At 39.7% G+C, this 16,806-nt stretch overlaps 1 protein-coding gene across 1 annotated transcript in view; it reads right to left on the reverse strand.

Annotated features, from left to right (window-relative positions):
• Positions 1-357: 357 nt before the first annotated feature.
• The window catches only part of LOC126469408 (lysophospholipase D GDPD1-like), a 171,261-nt gene continuing 154,812 nt past the window's right edge, over positions 358-16,806 (reverse strand). The window contains exons 7-8 of the mRNA XM_050096632.1: positions 1,056-1,124; positions 358-396 (exon numbers count right to left, since the gene is read on the reverse strand). Of these exons, the coding sequence (XP_049952589.1) occupies positions 373-396; positions 1,056-1,124 (93 nt within the window). The 3' untranslated portion in view covers positions 358-372. The remainder of the gene's footprint in view (positions 397-1,055; positions 1,125-16,806) is intronic.

Below are 16,806 nucleotides of genomic sequence, written 5' to 3' on the forward strand. Positions count from 1 at the left end.
TGTAGCACTTCTAGGCATGCACCCACCATCAGTCGTGGCCGGACTGAACTGCAAGCAAAGTAGCTTTTGCCTGGGAAACTCCAAAGCCTTGTAGTGCTACAACGATGAAAATTAATATTACGACGATGTCAAACCTTATTTTCATGATTTAAAGAAGTATTCATGATATTAAAAATGCAATTATAATTTTATTATTTTCATTTTTGTGCTCAGTGTATCAAAGACTTTCTAGTGCACGGAATAAATTAGCATTGTTTGTACTACGAAACTAAATATGATTGTTAAGGGTTAAGCATGTAATAATTCGATGCAAGACATTTTGTTGAGTCTGAATTTTGTTCTCGTACTGGTCGGTAGAGAAGGAAAAGTTCCTTAATCGATGTGAAGGTATAAAGGCTGTAAAAAGGAGAGAGAGAGAAGGTAAATACAAGTTATTCAAAACAAATATCTCTAAAGTGTAACGTCTTGTGATTTCCTATAACTAAAAATTGCAAGGTCTAATCTGAGCCTGTCCTGAATAACAGCTAAGAACATTTATGTTATCATATATATTCTTCGTTTGATCACGGTTGTGATTCGCATGTTTCTTTTTGTTACGCGACGTGTTATAGTATTTTCATTATACGCGCAAAAGTGCACACAGCTTTAATCGAACCTGCGTCTTTCGGAAACGATAACTTTTAATCAGTACAATTACGCGAATACCGTCTAAATCGCAACCGTGATCGCAAAAGTGTTTCCTGGATCAAATAAATCTTATAAAATGTGTATTCTCCAAAGCGAGCAGCATTGCACTATCGCTGACTCGCAACAATCGAAAGGGTAAAAACAGTGCTTAAATAAAATTGCCACGTTTTAATAACTATTATTATCCCATTAAATAAATAAATAGCAATTCAGTGGCTATCCAATCAATAAACAGAGAGGGCAATTCAGTGGCAACCTATTGACAGGACTAGCTTATATATGTGTGCTAATGTGTGTTTTTTCAATTTGTTTCTTGCTGTAATGAACGGAAATCTACGACGACCCTAAGCACGATATTTTTGCTGTACCATTCCATCCCAGCGGCAGCAGAACGAAGCACTGCATAAGGTAGGCACATCATCTTCTTCAACCTGGTGCTGAAAAAAAAATCACGTTTTGTGAGTGTGTCCTCTTAGGAAGCTATAAGAGTCAATTATATTTAAATAACTGCGAGAAGGATCAGTAAAATACAGCATCAAGTGTTTTCAGTAGAGGTTAACTGAACGAGATTGGAACTGAATTTTAATCAAACGAAAGTGAACATTTATAGTACTGATTCCAATCTGGTGCAGTGTAGTAATTATTTTATGTTTTGTGTGACGGAATAATTGATGTGTTGCGTGTGACGTTTTCCTGATTAGACTTGCACCCAAACATTTGCAAACATGGTGAAAACAGTGCGACGTGTAAGAAAAGCTACACAGCAGGAAGTAACTGTAGAACATTCAGAGGAGGAAGGAATAACTAGTGATGTAGAAATTGATAATATTTTTTCAGATCAGACAGAGGATATAGAACAGGACACTAATATTAAAGTCAGTGATCCATCTGCTGTAGAACACTCAGGTAGAATACAGACGGTAGTTCAAGTGCATACTGAAGCAGAACCGCAAGAAACACCAGTTACAGTCGATTTACAACCGGTAGAGCCAACACAAACAGTAATGGATCCATTTTCTCTCTTAATGATGAAAATGGAACAAATGTTTAAAATACAGGAACAATCACAGATACAGCGTGAACAAGAAACTGCTAAACAGCTTGCAACTGAGATTAATAATAATATTAGCAGAGTAGATGAACGGATTAGGACCTTGGATGAACGCATCAGCCAATTAGACGAACGTACGCAGTTAAGCTTTTCACAGTTCTCAAAAGAGATAGATCAAAAGCTTGAAAACCGGTTAAAAGAACACGATCGCCAGCTGCGACAGTAAACAGATGCCCACTTGTCTGCTATACAGAACAACATTTCAAGTGTGCAACAAACATACCATGACTTACCACAGAATGTAAAGCAAGTAACCCAGGATGTGGACAAATTGCAACAAACACACACTTCTTTGGAAGCAGAAATACGCAACGTAAGTACACGTATAGAAAACCTTACGGTTGATAATCAAAACGTAATAGAACAAAAATGCAAAGAACAAGAAGAACGCGTTGTGACCACATTCAACACACGGCTAAATGACAAAGACAAACAAATTAGCACTGTTATACAGAAGGAACTACCTGTGATGTTACAACGAGCAGGAACACAACTGATACATGAGAACAACATAAAGATTCATGAACTCCAGACTGAATTACAAAACGTGCAGAAAGTGCTTAATGAAATACGTATGCAAACATCTCATAACAGTTCACCGGAGTGTGTTAGTATCACAGAAACACACCCTGATCATTATGAAACGCCTTTAACTGAAAGTAGGGGGCAGACGGGCAATAATTTTAATCCAACACGTGGAGTAACATCCGTTTATCAAGACCATACACAATCATTGGTGACTCAGGATGCTTTAGTGAAGAATTCACAGTTTCAGAAGTTTACCAATGATAAGAACGGACCCCATCCAATTGTGTTTATCAAAGGGATCCGCGGAATAATGCCAAAAAGTTGGAACGAAAGGGAGAAAATTGTCTTTACCATTACCCATATTCAAGGTGAGCCAACGTTGTTCGCGACACAGAAAGCTGAACAATGCAGCTCCTTCCATGAATTTGAACAAGCTTTTCTAAACAAGTATTGGTCGCGTGGGATACAAGAACGATTAAGAAAAGAAGTTTATAGTCCTGAGCCATTTAATAGAAAAGGCGGTACTTTGCGGAAATATTTCGAAAAGTATCTGGACAAAGTGAAATATTTATCCACACCAATTCCTGAGTGTGATGTTTTAAAGATATTAAAGGAGAAGTTACCGCGTGATCTAAAGGAGAAATTGTTTCACATTCCTGAAGACAACGTGGAACATTTTCTATCTGTACTGGACTCTTTAGATTTGGTTATCGGAGAGGACAGACACCATTATGGGAATAATTCGTCGAATAATGGTAATGGCAACGGGCGAAACCACAAGAACAATAGTAATAGAAACACCTACTATGGGAATCAAAATCATTGGAATAGTCCGAATTATTCAGGATGGCAGAATCACAATATGAACACAAGTGGACGGTACGGTAATGCACCGAATCACAATTATCATCCACAGAACAATAGTGGACAAAACAATAACGGAAATTTTTCAAAGAAACGGAAACGAGATTTTAGAGCTAACGCCAATTACAATCACGGTAATTTTTCAAATAATCAGCAAAACATGCAACCACTACATAACTGGTCAACACAGAATTATGCACAACAGCAATGGCAGCAGCCTAGGCCACCGCAATATCACAACAACAATCATGTACAACCCCCGTACAATACAAATACGTCAAATAACATGCAGCAGCATATGAATGCGCAGCCATGGCAACCACCGAATCAAAATATCAAGATCATTGAGGTAAGTGAACCGCAACCATCAACCAGTACCAGTCAGTCAAACTAGATGCGACGACATTCTGCTCCCGTGTGTCAGTCGCAGGGTGTCTAGGGGGCACTTGCATGAATGATGTTAGTAATAACGAGCAACCAAGCGTGCAGACAACCAGTGTAGTAACAATGAGAATGTGTGTCGCATAGAATCAGCAGCGATCGGGTCGAACGACGCAAAAGATGCAGTGTGTAGGAATAATTCTGTTGATGTTGCTCAGCAACGTAGTTCAACTATGCAGATGTTAAGATATAATGACGGAGTTGATGTTCAGATGTGTGTGAAATCTTATGGGACTTAACTGCTAAGGTCATCAGTCCCTAAGCTTACACACTACCTAACCTAAATTATCCTAAAGACAAACACACACACCCATGCCCGAGGGAGGACGGAGTCGATATACGAGAGGAATTATGTCAAGATTTTCGGAAGAAGTGTAATGTGTTTGAACGGGAAGTTGTACAAGCAGCTATAGTTTGTGATATTTATGGTATTCAAACTACGGTGATATTAGATACTGGAGCATCAGTTTCTGTGCTGAATGAATCGTTCTTTCTTCACTTAAAGAAGATTAGAAAGATTCCGGTTTTTCCAGTCACTAATTGTCGAGTTACAGGAGCCATTAGTCAGAAAGCCCAACTAGTTCGTGAACAGACACGGATTTGTAATAATTTTGGAATGGGAGCCAAAGAGTGCACCTTCCTTATTGTAAAGAATTTAGCCGTGAACTGTCTCCTCGAATTAGATATTTTGCGAGAAACGGAAACTATAATCGATCTCGCAAAGGGTGAATGCAGCATGTGTTTCGGTGACACGAGAATCAGGTTAGACTTGGTAAAGACCAAAGAATTGCATGTCAAATTTTAAAGATAGAAGCGATTCGCACACATTTATGGCGGCTTCAAGATAGTTTCAATTTCAGTACATTCCCGGTCATGGAAGATGTGAAGGACGAGGAGAATATCCCCCTCTGAAATAGTAGAAAAAGTACAACAATCCTCTGGTGTTGACAGTCCGCAACAAAAGTAATTATTAGACACACTAATTATCGTAAAGTATTTTTGAAAAAACCTGGACTAATTAAAGGTTACATGTACGACATGCAAGTGTTTCCCCATGAAATTTACTGTCATCAAACGTACTCAGTACCCAGCACGAAAAGGGAAACAGTAACAAAAGAAATTAGACGAATGCTGGAATGGAGAATTATTGAGACCTCGTTATCACCATATAGTAACCCACTTTTACCGGTGATGAAATCCGATGGAAGTGTAAGGTTGGTTCTCGACGCTCGCCGGATTAATCAAATTATTATGCCTGTCAGGATGCGGCCTGAGAATCTAGAAGAACTATTACAGAAGTTCCATGGGATAAAGTATCTATCAAGCCTCGACCTCCGCGCGTCATACTGGCAGGTGGTCTTAACGCCAAGACCTAGGAAATATACAGCATTTATTTATAGAGGAAGAAGCTATCAATTCAGAGTATTGCCATTCGGATTGAATGTCAGTGCCGGAGTCTTTGTTAATGCGCTTGACACTGTCCTAGGCCCGGATTTGTTAGAGCAAGTTACTGTCTATGTGGACGATTTATTGATTGCTTCACCAACGTGGGATGAGCATATCAAACTAATTAACTTGGTGTTACACAAATTTGAACTTGCAGGTGCTATGGTTAACCTTAAGAAGTCCAAGTTTGGAAAGACGGAGATAAAGTTTCTAGGACATATAGTATCATCAGAAGGAATCTTCCCGGATAGTACAAAACTCAAGGCTATCAAAAATTGTCCATATCCAGCCAACAAAAGACAATTAAAGGCATATATGGGTCTTGTATCCTTTTTCCGAAAGTTCGTGCCTAATCAATGGCTTAACAGCGAACATCTATTGGGGCTTCTGAAAAAGAACGCACCGTGAGTGTGGACTGACCAGTGTGCACATGATATCGACACGATCAAGCATTGCTTGTTAAATGCTGAAATCTTGCACCATCCAGATCTCAGTAAGGATTTTTGCATAACCTCAGATGCTTCATGTACTGGGTTAAGTGCGTGTTTATTTCAAACAGAAACAGTAGACGGACACGAGCAAATAAAAATAATATCTTTTGCAAGTCGTGTATTATTGGAATGCGAACGCGCATATTCCACTACAGAGCTTGAAGCATTGGCAGTGGTATAGGCGTTTCGCAAATTTCATTATTATGTTTATGGTAGACACGTTCGGGTATACTTTGATATCAGGCTTTGAGTTTCCTGCTGACCTGTAAACTTCTCCATGCACGTTTGGCAAGCTGGACATTAGTGTTGCAGGAGTATGATTTCCAGATTATTTACATAAAAGGAAGTAATAATATTGTGGCAGATGCTTTGTCTAGGCTACCCGTGAACTCACAGAGCAAGCATCGAAATTTAAAGTGTTACTAATGGCGGACAATGTTAATCGTAAATATTTTCTAGACATGTGTAAAAATATGGCACAAAAACAGGATACAGATAATATTTGGCACGAGATCAAGGATAAACTGAGGACGGATCCTACTTCGAAATTGCATAAATATTACATGTTACATCAGGATGTGTTATTCTTTAGAAGACATGAGGATTCACGAAACTGGCTAGTATGTATTCTGCAGCAATGTGAGCAAAAGTTAATAATATATACACATAATGTTTGGGGTCATTTTGGTTCAAGGAAGTGCCTGGCGAAACTGAGAATGTATTGTCATTTTAATAACATGTATAGAAAGATCCTACGGATGAGGTGAGCATGTGACATTTGCCAGCGCGTAAAGCCGTGTGCTTTATCATCGCAGACATTAATGCAGTCAATTGTTCCAACTTCTTCGCGCCAACTTTTAAGTATTGACATCGCTGGACCTCTGCCAACCGCCAGAGGAGGGGGTCAAATACCTCGTAGCAGTTCTAGATAACTTTATTAAGTTTGTAAAGCTATTTGCTACAAAAACAACAGCCACGAGAACAATAATAAACCTATTGGAAAATGATTACATACCTCATTTCGGAACGCCAGAAACATTACTCTCTGACAATGCCTCAAATTTTACGAGTGTTACCTGGAAGAAATTCTTAGAGAAACATAATATAAAACCAATTTTCGTTTCGAAGTTCCACCCCGAAGGTAATCCCACGGGACGTGTGTTCCGCGAGTTTAATCGCTTTGTGAGAACGTACAGCTCAGCTAAACAAACTAAGTGGGTAGAATACACAGAGCCATTTGAAAGTGTTGTAAACTACATACCACATTTATCGACAGGTTTTACTCCAGCAGAACTCACATTAGAAACAAAAGAGAACAATAGTTGGGTCTACCCACTTCCAAAACTAAATACCAAACCGGAAGACTGGGAGTACAAAGTGAGACAAGCATTGGTCACACTATACGAGAATGCACAGAAACGGCAAGAATCACACAACTGGAGACTACAGAATACTCAACAATTTAACATGAGAGATGTGGTGTTAGTAAGGAATTATCCGAAGTCATCATTATTAAAGAGAAAAATAAAGAAGTGGTTTCCGTTATATTCAGGACCATTTGTGATCTTAGGTACACCACATAAAAATAGTTATTTCTTGGTCTATCCCAACTCAAATAGACAGAAAGGACTATACAATCACAAAGACTTGAAAAGATATGTATCTTAAGTACAGTAGATGACCTTTTACGTGTGTCGTAATGAGGTGAAGTCAAACATCAAAGACTCAAGTACTGTGCGAGTAGGCTAAGTGACAATTATTAATTAATGGACTAGTGTATAAGTATTTCATGGACACACTGCGATGTGGCGTGTGGGAGAATAGGAACATACAACATTGGAAGCATCAGTACTGCTTGGAGGAAGAGTCTCTCAGAATACCAATTAGTTGTAAGAAAATTTCAGCTCCAGTTCGATGGAGAAGAGGACGCCGAGCTGCAGCAAGGAGAAGAAGAATTGCTTCAAGATGATTCCACCCTAAGACACTTAATCAAACATAATACAAACTTGTTGAGATTTAGTAAACTTTCAGGAACTTATGCGTGTGAAACTACGAATAGTGAACAGAACTGCATATTTCACACAACAGTAGGATATAGTGACTTTAGAAAATAAACGTTTCATTTTGTTGATTGTTAACTATTTTGAACTCACTAGGGTGAGCAGGTTATGTTCTTTTTTTCTTTCAGACTGTGTACAGGATACACTTACAACATGTAAAGTTTACGTGAGTTACGTATAGGTTTAACAAATTTTCCACCGTAAGTTAGTGCTCGGACTTGCATGAGCTATAAACCAGGTCGAACAAGATGTTGTCCATGACTGAACAGATCATTACACAGACAAACATATACAGACTTGTGTTTATCACTGCACAATTCTTTGTAAGTCCAGGAGCACCTTTTCGAGAAAATATATGACTTAGGATTTGCTTTTATATTGTAAATGACTACAATTATGTACTTAATTTGACATGTACAATCATTCAGTTATTTATCATTATGTAACTAGACTGTGTAAAGACATTCTTATGGGTAGCACAAGGACTTTACCTTGTCAGACTTGATAACTGTGATCAAGTGACTACGTGGTAGAGTGAACATGTCACAGATGACCTATGAACAAAGACTTCCTGTGAACATTATCCTCTGCGCATACGAACTTTATTTCACTGGCAAAAGAGTGGAATTAAACACAAAAGTGGACACTTAATGGGTGCGTTGTGTTACCATGATTTCGTTTTCAAATTTTGTGCTACGAGTGTTTAGTAATGCCAAGTATTCAGAGCGTTATTGGGACCACATGCGTGGACATAACATTCCAGGCAAACTAAAGCTCAAGAGCAAGTGTTTTTATCGATCAGTCAGCAACAGTGGTGAGTCGTAACAGTGTTGGGAACTGCTACTGACTATATCATTAAACCCGTTGTAGAACTGTATCAATGTTGGAACGTAATTACATGAACCTTTAATTGCAGATAGTCAGTTACGTCGGAAGGACGAATGGACTTGCATCATGATAAAAAAACTCACAAACAGTCAAACACTTCACAAAAAAAAAAAAAAAAAAAAAAAAACACATTCTTCTTGTTGAGTGAAAGAGTGCGTGAAATATGATGTAATTTAGATGTTAATTTAAGGAACTGATACTGCTGTTTGAATTTCATGTGACTGTATGCTGCGATGCTGAGCACACATGCCGGTGAGGGCAGCATACTGCAGCGACATCGTCCGTCATCCCTTGCCGCACCCTGCCACGTCATCGCAGTCCATCGCAGACTTACCTGATGGGGCGAGACATTGGTGTTGCAGTACACCAAGTTGCCAGCCGTCGTCACCAGCAGCACTATCACGAAATTGTACCATTATTAAATGTCATACGAAGTGAATATTCAAATATTGAAAATTAAAAAAGAGGGTATGGAAGATGTGCTCGCTCTGCCGTGGTTTTTTTTTCCGGGGTTTTTCCCATTGGCCTTTGCCCGAATGTGGGAGCGTAACTCAAAATCCCTGAGGCTTAAAAGTAAACAAAGCACATGCTTCCAAGTGAAAGAACACAGTGAACTTTAAACAGAACAGACAAGGAAAATAAGCCTGCTTGGATGTCCAGTCAGACAAGTGTGACTGTACATCCAAAGGGGGCAATGTAGTGCTACAATGATGAAAATTAATATTACGACGATGTCAAACCTTATTTTCATGATTTAAAGAAGTATTCATGATATTAAAAATGTAATTATAATTTTATTATTTTCATTTTTGTGCTCAGTGTATCAAAGACTTTCTAGTGCACGGAATAAATTAGCATTGTTTGTACTACCAAACTACATATGATTGTTAAGGGTTAAGCATGTAATAATTCGATGTAAGACATTTTGTTGAGTCTGAATTTTGTTCTCGTACTGGTCGGTAGAGAAGGAAAAGTTCCTTAATCGATGTGAAGGTATAAAGGCTGTAAAAAGGAGAGAGGGAGAAGGTAAATACAAGTTATTCAAAACAAATATCTCTAAAGTGTAACGTCTTGTGATTTCCTATAACTAAAAATTGCAAGGTCTAATCTGAGCCTGTCCTGAATAACAGCGAAGAACATTTATGTTATCATATATTTTCTTCATTTGATCACGGTTGTGATTCGCATGTTTCTTTTTGTTATGCGACGTATATTTTCATTATACGCGCAAAAGTGCACACAGCTTTAATCGAACCTGCGTCTTTCAGAAATGATAACCGCAACCATGATCGCTAAAGTGTTTCCTGGACCAAATAATTCTTATAAAATGTGTATTCTCCAAAGCGAGCAGCATTGCACTATTGCTGACTCGCAACAATCGAAAGAGTAAAAGCAGTGCTTAAATAAAATTGCCACCTTTTAATAATTATTATTATCCCATTAAATAAATAAATAGCAATGCAGTGGCTATCCGATCAATAAACAGAGAGGGCAATTCAGCCTTCCCCTGCTGGATACCAGTGCATGGCAAATGCCTAACTGGGAATCTATTGAACTGGGTGTCCGCATGTATAGATCAGTACAAAACCACCGAAATACTTGGCAGACAGGTAGAAAACATGTTGTCCAGGCATAGAACCAGTTGTTTGTCATTGCAAGTCATTCTGCATATCGATACCGTCGAAAAAATAACTCCCAATCATACTGCTGACTGCCACGTAAATCACTGTGCACAGGGAACGTCGCAGCTGCAGAACCACACTAATCCTCTGCTAACACATCATCATGTAGTGACATCCCTCTGAAATTTGATACCAGACTCACTTCCTGCCTCACTCTCTCCCTCTCTCTTTCTCTCTCCCTCTCTGTGCCTCAAGTGGTTCCCTCCTGTTTGTGTAAACCAACATATGCAAACACACACGGACCAAGATGTCCTTCCACCTCTCCTCCTTTTCATTCCTCCCCTCCTGCCCTCCTCGCCTCTTTAGCAGGCCTGGCGTTAGTAGCCGGTACATCCCTTTGTTCTCACACTTCCACTCCTATGGAAACTCGTAATACATGGAACAAAGGCATTCAAGAAGAAATAGGTAGCATGTGTCACATGCCACACTAACCCTACATTTGTCCTGAACAAACTAGCGGGCACCTGGGAAATCCCCAGCTATGGATCTCTTGGAAATATTCCCCCACTCTGTCAGACTGATCGACTAATTAACTAATTAAATCGATCCTCTTTGTGTGTGGGCAGTTTTCCCTTGCATCCTATTGGTGGATATTAGGACTGGTTTATGTGGCAGGATTCTATCCTTCAACCGCCCCTTTGCCAAACACTTCCAGACTTTCTTTTCCTTGCCTGCTGTTGATGTATAATGGCACATTGAGGTCATCAGGCAGTAGGTCCATTACGTTGGAGGTAGCTGAGAATTTCAAATTTCAGCTCAGTTGCATGCCATGTTCTTACACAATCTGCTGAGAGGTTGGGTTGATGTGTGTGCTCTTAGTAACAGTATTGGAAACAATAAATTGACCAATCAGAGTTTTGAAGTCTTGATTGGAAACAGTGCTGTATGAAATGATAAGTGGAACTTCAAACTTCGGCGTGAATTTATACCGTCATAGTTGTGGAATTCCCAATCTCTTTATGTCTGCTCAGTAGTTGTCATGGCTAGATGCCTCAGATCACTGAAAACTCATGTACATACAGCCCACTCACTCACCAGATGTCCACATGCATCGTGCCGGTGCCCTTGTACACCATCCGTACCAATCCGCAGAGTTTGGGGAAAACTTCCACCAAGTTTGCAGTCATGGGTGCGTGTGCATGCTACAGTACAATGCACCAGCCATGGAGGACATCTGGGGATGATTGGAGTGATAGAAATTCGAGTGTTATCAGTATGTCCAACGCCAACAATTGGCAGTGATTGATATTAAATTGCTCAATTTCCCACAGAGAATACATGCAACACACACAATCACAGACACAGCCAATTACTACTGAATATTGGTTCGCTGTTTAGCTACCCAGAGAGCGCCGCGAGGGCCACCAATGGGATTTGTCACCGCAACTATGGGCAAGAACGGATTATCCGGCCAGGTGGAACTTGCCTTTGTACCCACTGCTCATGACAGTTAAACCTGAAATGTCAATTTGTTCTGACCACAAACCTGAACAGTCGTCCTAAGAAATCCAGCCACATATTTATAACTGTAATTACAATTAAATATTAGAATTGGAGCACTTATCTGGTGACATTCGACAATGAGTGAAGCACTGAAAATACCTCCTCCTGACAGTTGTGGCTCTGGGACGAGTCTCACGTTGAAATATCACTGTCTATATCCTCCTTATGACTGGACATAATTTTCCATGTAAAATCTTTCATCCTCCTCATGGCTATCGATGGGCTGAAATCGCAGTTTTCCACGTCAAATCCATATCGCCCTTACGACTGGAGATAGTGTTTTTCTTGGCACGTGTCATAACACAGTAACTTGACACCTCAACAAACACTTTATAAACTTGCCGATCACAGCGAATCTATCATATATCCCCTACTAAATATAATACTTTCTGGATAACTGAATGCTGGAGGTGCAGTTAGCCTTCTGCCACCGAGCAGTGTGTCAGGAGGGCGCAAGTAGCAGCAAGTGGCTTATTTAGCGTTCATATAAGTGTTGTAGTCAAGTTGAAAATTTGTTGAGTGTTCTTAATGCACTTGTTTAGTTAAATCCGCCAGATCATTGTGTGGTTTCGTATTTAGCAGGGGTAGATTTGCATTTTTAATATCTGTGACGTGTAAAGTCGTGTAGTCATCTGTCATTTGTTTTTTTCTTTCAAATAGTCTTTGTATGTTACTGACAGTACAGTTAGCCTTCTGCCGCCAAGCAGTGTATCAGCAGTGCGCAAGTAGCAGCATTACTCCATTTACTAGGCAGTCTTGTATTTTAATAACTGTTTAAATCTTGTGTTGAATTGTTTGTGCTCTCTGTAGATTAGTTCAGACGTTCTTTGAACAACAATATTTAGCATGGATAGGAACTTCAACTGCTGTGTTCAGATGAGGGCTGAGTTGGCATCCCTTTGCTCTCAGCTTCACGCAGTGTTGGATTCGGTCACACAGCTTGAGGCTGTTGCCAATGGGCATCAGTGTGGGGGTCCGTACGGGGGTTTGTGGGGGACGGCCAGCTCGTCCCACGCATCCCCTGATCGGACTACGGCTGTGGCTGCCTGGGATACTGCCCATACTGAGGCTGACCCCTCACCAGTGGTAGAGTGGGAGGTCGTCTTGAGGTGTGGGAGGGGGCGAAAGACATTCCGGAGGGCTGAACGGAAGGCCTCTCCAGTTTGTCTGACGAACCGATTTCAGGCTCTGTCTCTGGCTGATACTGATTTTTCGCCAGACACGGCTGCTTGTCCTGTTCCAGGGTTGTCCCTCAGTCTACAAGATCTGGGCGGTTGCAGAGGGTGGGCTTACTGGTAGTTGGGAGCTCCAATGTCAGGCGCGTAATGGGGCCCCTTAGGGATATAGCTGCAAGGGAGGGGAAGAAAACAAATGTGACTACTAATGTGTTTTGCATTCACGATATTGCGAAGAATAAAGCCAAAATATACATTTATCATAAGGGTATTGCCAGGAAGGGATGCAATGAGGTATGTTCTTTCTTGTATAATTACCTGCAGGACATTCCTGCTGAAAATACAGAGCTACATTTGTATTCCATTAACTGTGCAGGGCAGAATAAGAACCACACTTTAGGAAGGCTGCTTCTATTTTTAACAGACACTGGCCAATTTAAACAAATTGAGCAGTTCTTTCCAGTCAGAGGTCATTTTTTTTTTGCCCTGTGACAGGGATTTTGCTACAATCAAACGCACCCTTTGAAGGCATGATCAACTACATTGTGTGCATGAAATAACCAAACTGATCATAGAGAGTAGCACATCAGTGAAATTTAAACTATGTGACATGAAAACAGAGGATATCTTGGATTTCAAGAACTGATGACCAATTCTTTATAAAAGAAACTGCATATCAGAAGAACTATACTGAAGTCAGTACCATGAAACCAGAAAGTACACTTCGGAATCAGTACAATGATGTACTTTTCATACAGTAGCCAACTCTGTCTATGTATAATAACATCCCAGTGTATTGATGATATTGTGAAACACACATTCCATCTGTCTCAACCTGGCCTTACGTCACATTCTACTTTTCCACCCAAATGTGCAAATCCCATGGGGAAAGCTCCAATAAAAGCAGCAAAAATAAAGGAAATTACTAGATTATTACCTTATATACCGAATGAGCATGAAGAATTCTACCACAAAGTGACACATTGTCCCACAAGGGACGTTGTTAACAGTGAAGAGCAAGATGACTAAAGAAACTCAAAATGATGTATTGAATTGTTTTTCTTCTCAGTTATTTTCTTAACAAATATTAATTGAAAACCAGTTGTTTTGCTTTATCTAATGCTCATGATCCTTCCACATTCCTAAACTATAAGCATATCCTCAAAGTAACAAAGGAATCATTATATTTTCCTCAAGAAACTACTAAAAGCCTGAAAATCTATTTTGGTCCATGCAGAAAGGACTTCAGTCCATCACCAAAAACATTTTTTTCCTAAATTAAAACACTTTACATGCCTGATACTCAGTCGATAAACAACATATATTTTTTCTCTTAGCTTTGATCTTACACTCTAGTGTCTAGATTTTTTTTTTTTTTTCCTCGAAATGAGGTACAATGGACTGAGGCCCCCTCTGCATGGAGTGTTATTTCCTGGTAAAGTTAAAAATCTATTTTACACTTCAGATTCACTTTTATAATACATCATTTAATCTCTGGAGTCCTCCTCTACTTCTCAACTCCTATACCATTAGTATGTACTATGTCTACGTACAATTCAAGTCTCACTATCCTACTATTCATCAATTTATCGAAGTATTTGCTACACTGACTTTTCTTAAATAAGCATCATGATTAGATAAGATGTAGGTTATTGGAAGCCACGGAAAGCAGGAAGGACTGCTGCGATAGAAGTAGATGAATATGGGAAGAGGGAAAAAATAGATAGGTCCTCAAATGAGAAGTAAGAAAGGAAATAAATAGAAATGGCTGCTAAGATCAAAGAAGAGAAAGAAGATAGCCCCAAAGACAGGAAACCCTTCCCAGCGCCCTTCCCCAGGATCCCTACCTTGTAGGTACTTGAGTGAGACACTGCAGGAGGTTTGGTGTTAAATTGTCTCCTACAGAATGGACATTCCCACCATCACCCTTGAGGTCCCAGAAAGAAATCTTAGCAAGCCTATGGAAATGGCAAGTGATGAAGAACCAGGCACCCTTGTTTGTGAGAGTCGTTTGTAAGGTGTCGTGTGTGTTTTGTGTTAGTCATGAATTATGTGTTCTCGTAAATCATGTTGTTATCCACAATACCCACCCCTTTCAAAACTGATATAAACCCTCCCATCTACAAAACATCTCATAAAAGGGATTCTGTACAAGGCAGAAAATCTATATACAGTGTTATCACAGTTGTTTAATTAGTCATCCAACATTATACGTTTTGCTAACTTATATTTCCTTCAGTTCACTATGAAAAATATGCATCAAGAAATATAAATTGGAACTCTGGGCTGATTATATTACATTCAGTATGAGAATAGTATTCTCATGACTTCAGAACTTACTTTGAAAGTTATGCACCAGGACACATTTCTCCATATTTACCTAGAAATATGTGACCAATCAGAGGATTACCCGGCATCTTTCAAGAAAACCAGTGTTGGAGTCATCGTAATGACACCTTATATCAATAATATGTAAAAAATTGATGACACTGATTTTACCAAGACCTCTACAAACAGGTTTGCAAAGAAACTGGTGAAGAGATTATGTATGAAGATCATTCCAAGCAAAAATATGACTTAATTATACGTGGAGACCACACCAGTCGAAACCGAGGGAGATGAGAGCTCACCAGGTGCACTTAATATATCTTGTCCCAAGGCTGGCTGTGCCAAATGACAGAGATTGGCGACAACATGTGTGCAAATTTCCACCTCATGCTGCACCTGAGCAAAATTGGGACAAGTCTGGATTGGGGACAGGCAGGTGCGAATGCAGTGTGCAAATCCCTACCTCATGCATACATAAGAGTAGTACCAGAAACACATATGCAGAAGCTTCTTGAGTCCCCAAAGTGATTTTATAGGGAGTGAGAGGTTGTTAGTAGTCTGACTGAATGGAACAAGGAAATCCCCCACCAGGAATCATTGGGGATGACGTAATCACAAACGCTATTTAATACTTTTTTTTTCATAGTATCTTTGAGTGTGGGATGGTAGAGTAGCTTAAAATTTTGAAGAAATTTGGTGCACAAAAAATACTATTGAAGAAACACTGAAAACAGCTCGGGACGCGACGGTCGTCACTCTGCCCGTTAACTCAGAATGTTAGCGTCCCTGGGGGATATATGACTCCGCCTGGGTCCCACGGATCTGATATTAACTTTTCTTGTGCACTGGCAGACCAGTATTTCTCTTCAAATTTCCTTTGAAAGTCTCCCCACTGCAAATCAGTCGCCACTTCCCTAGTTAACCCAACATTAGGTGAAGATACTCTTTTTTCTAGATGTTCCTGGATAACTTTGACTTCTCTCCAGAGTTCGTCTATGCACTTCCTGGTATCAGTAAATTCAGAAGAAGCCATAGGCAATGCATTCCCAGATGTTATTCTCTCTGTAACTTTGCAGTCTATAATTTACTCTACCTGCTCCTCCAGACTACTCACATTTATGATACCAGACCTTGCTATCTTCTCTTTGAAGCTTCTTTCTACACTGTCTACTCGTGTACTTACACCTGTAATTTGCGACTGAATGACAGGCATTAATTTGCTATGCTTATCAACACAAGGCCCTGGGAGTAGACAAAATTCCATTAGAACTACTGATGGCCTTGGGAAAGCCAGTCCTGACAAAACTCTACCATCTGGCGAGCAAGATGTATGAGACAGGGGAAATACCCTCACACTTCAAGAAGAATATAATAATTCCAATCCCAAAGAAAGCAGGTGTTGACAGATGTGAAAATTACTGAACTATCAGTTTAATAAGTCACAGCTGCAAAATACTAACGCGAATTCTTTACAGACGCATGGAAAAAATGGTAGAAGCTGACCTCGAGGAAGATCAGTTTGGATTCCGTAGAAATGTTGGAACACAACTTATCTTAGAAGAAAGATTAAGGAAAGGCAAACCTACATTTCTAGCATTTGTA

Source organism: Schistocerca serialis, chromosome 1 (genome assembly GCF_023864345.2).
Source record: "Schistocerca serialis cubense isolate TAMUIC-IGC-003099 chromosome 1, iqSchSeri2.2, whole genome shotgun sequence".
Taxonomy (NCBI): domain Eukaryota; kingdom Metazoa; phylum Arthropoda; class Insecta; order Orthoptera; family Acrididae; genus Schistocerca; species Schistocerca serialis.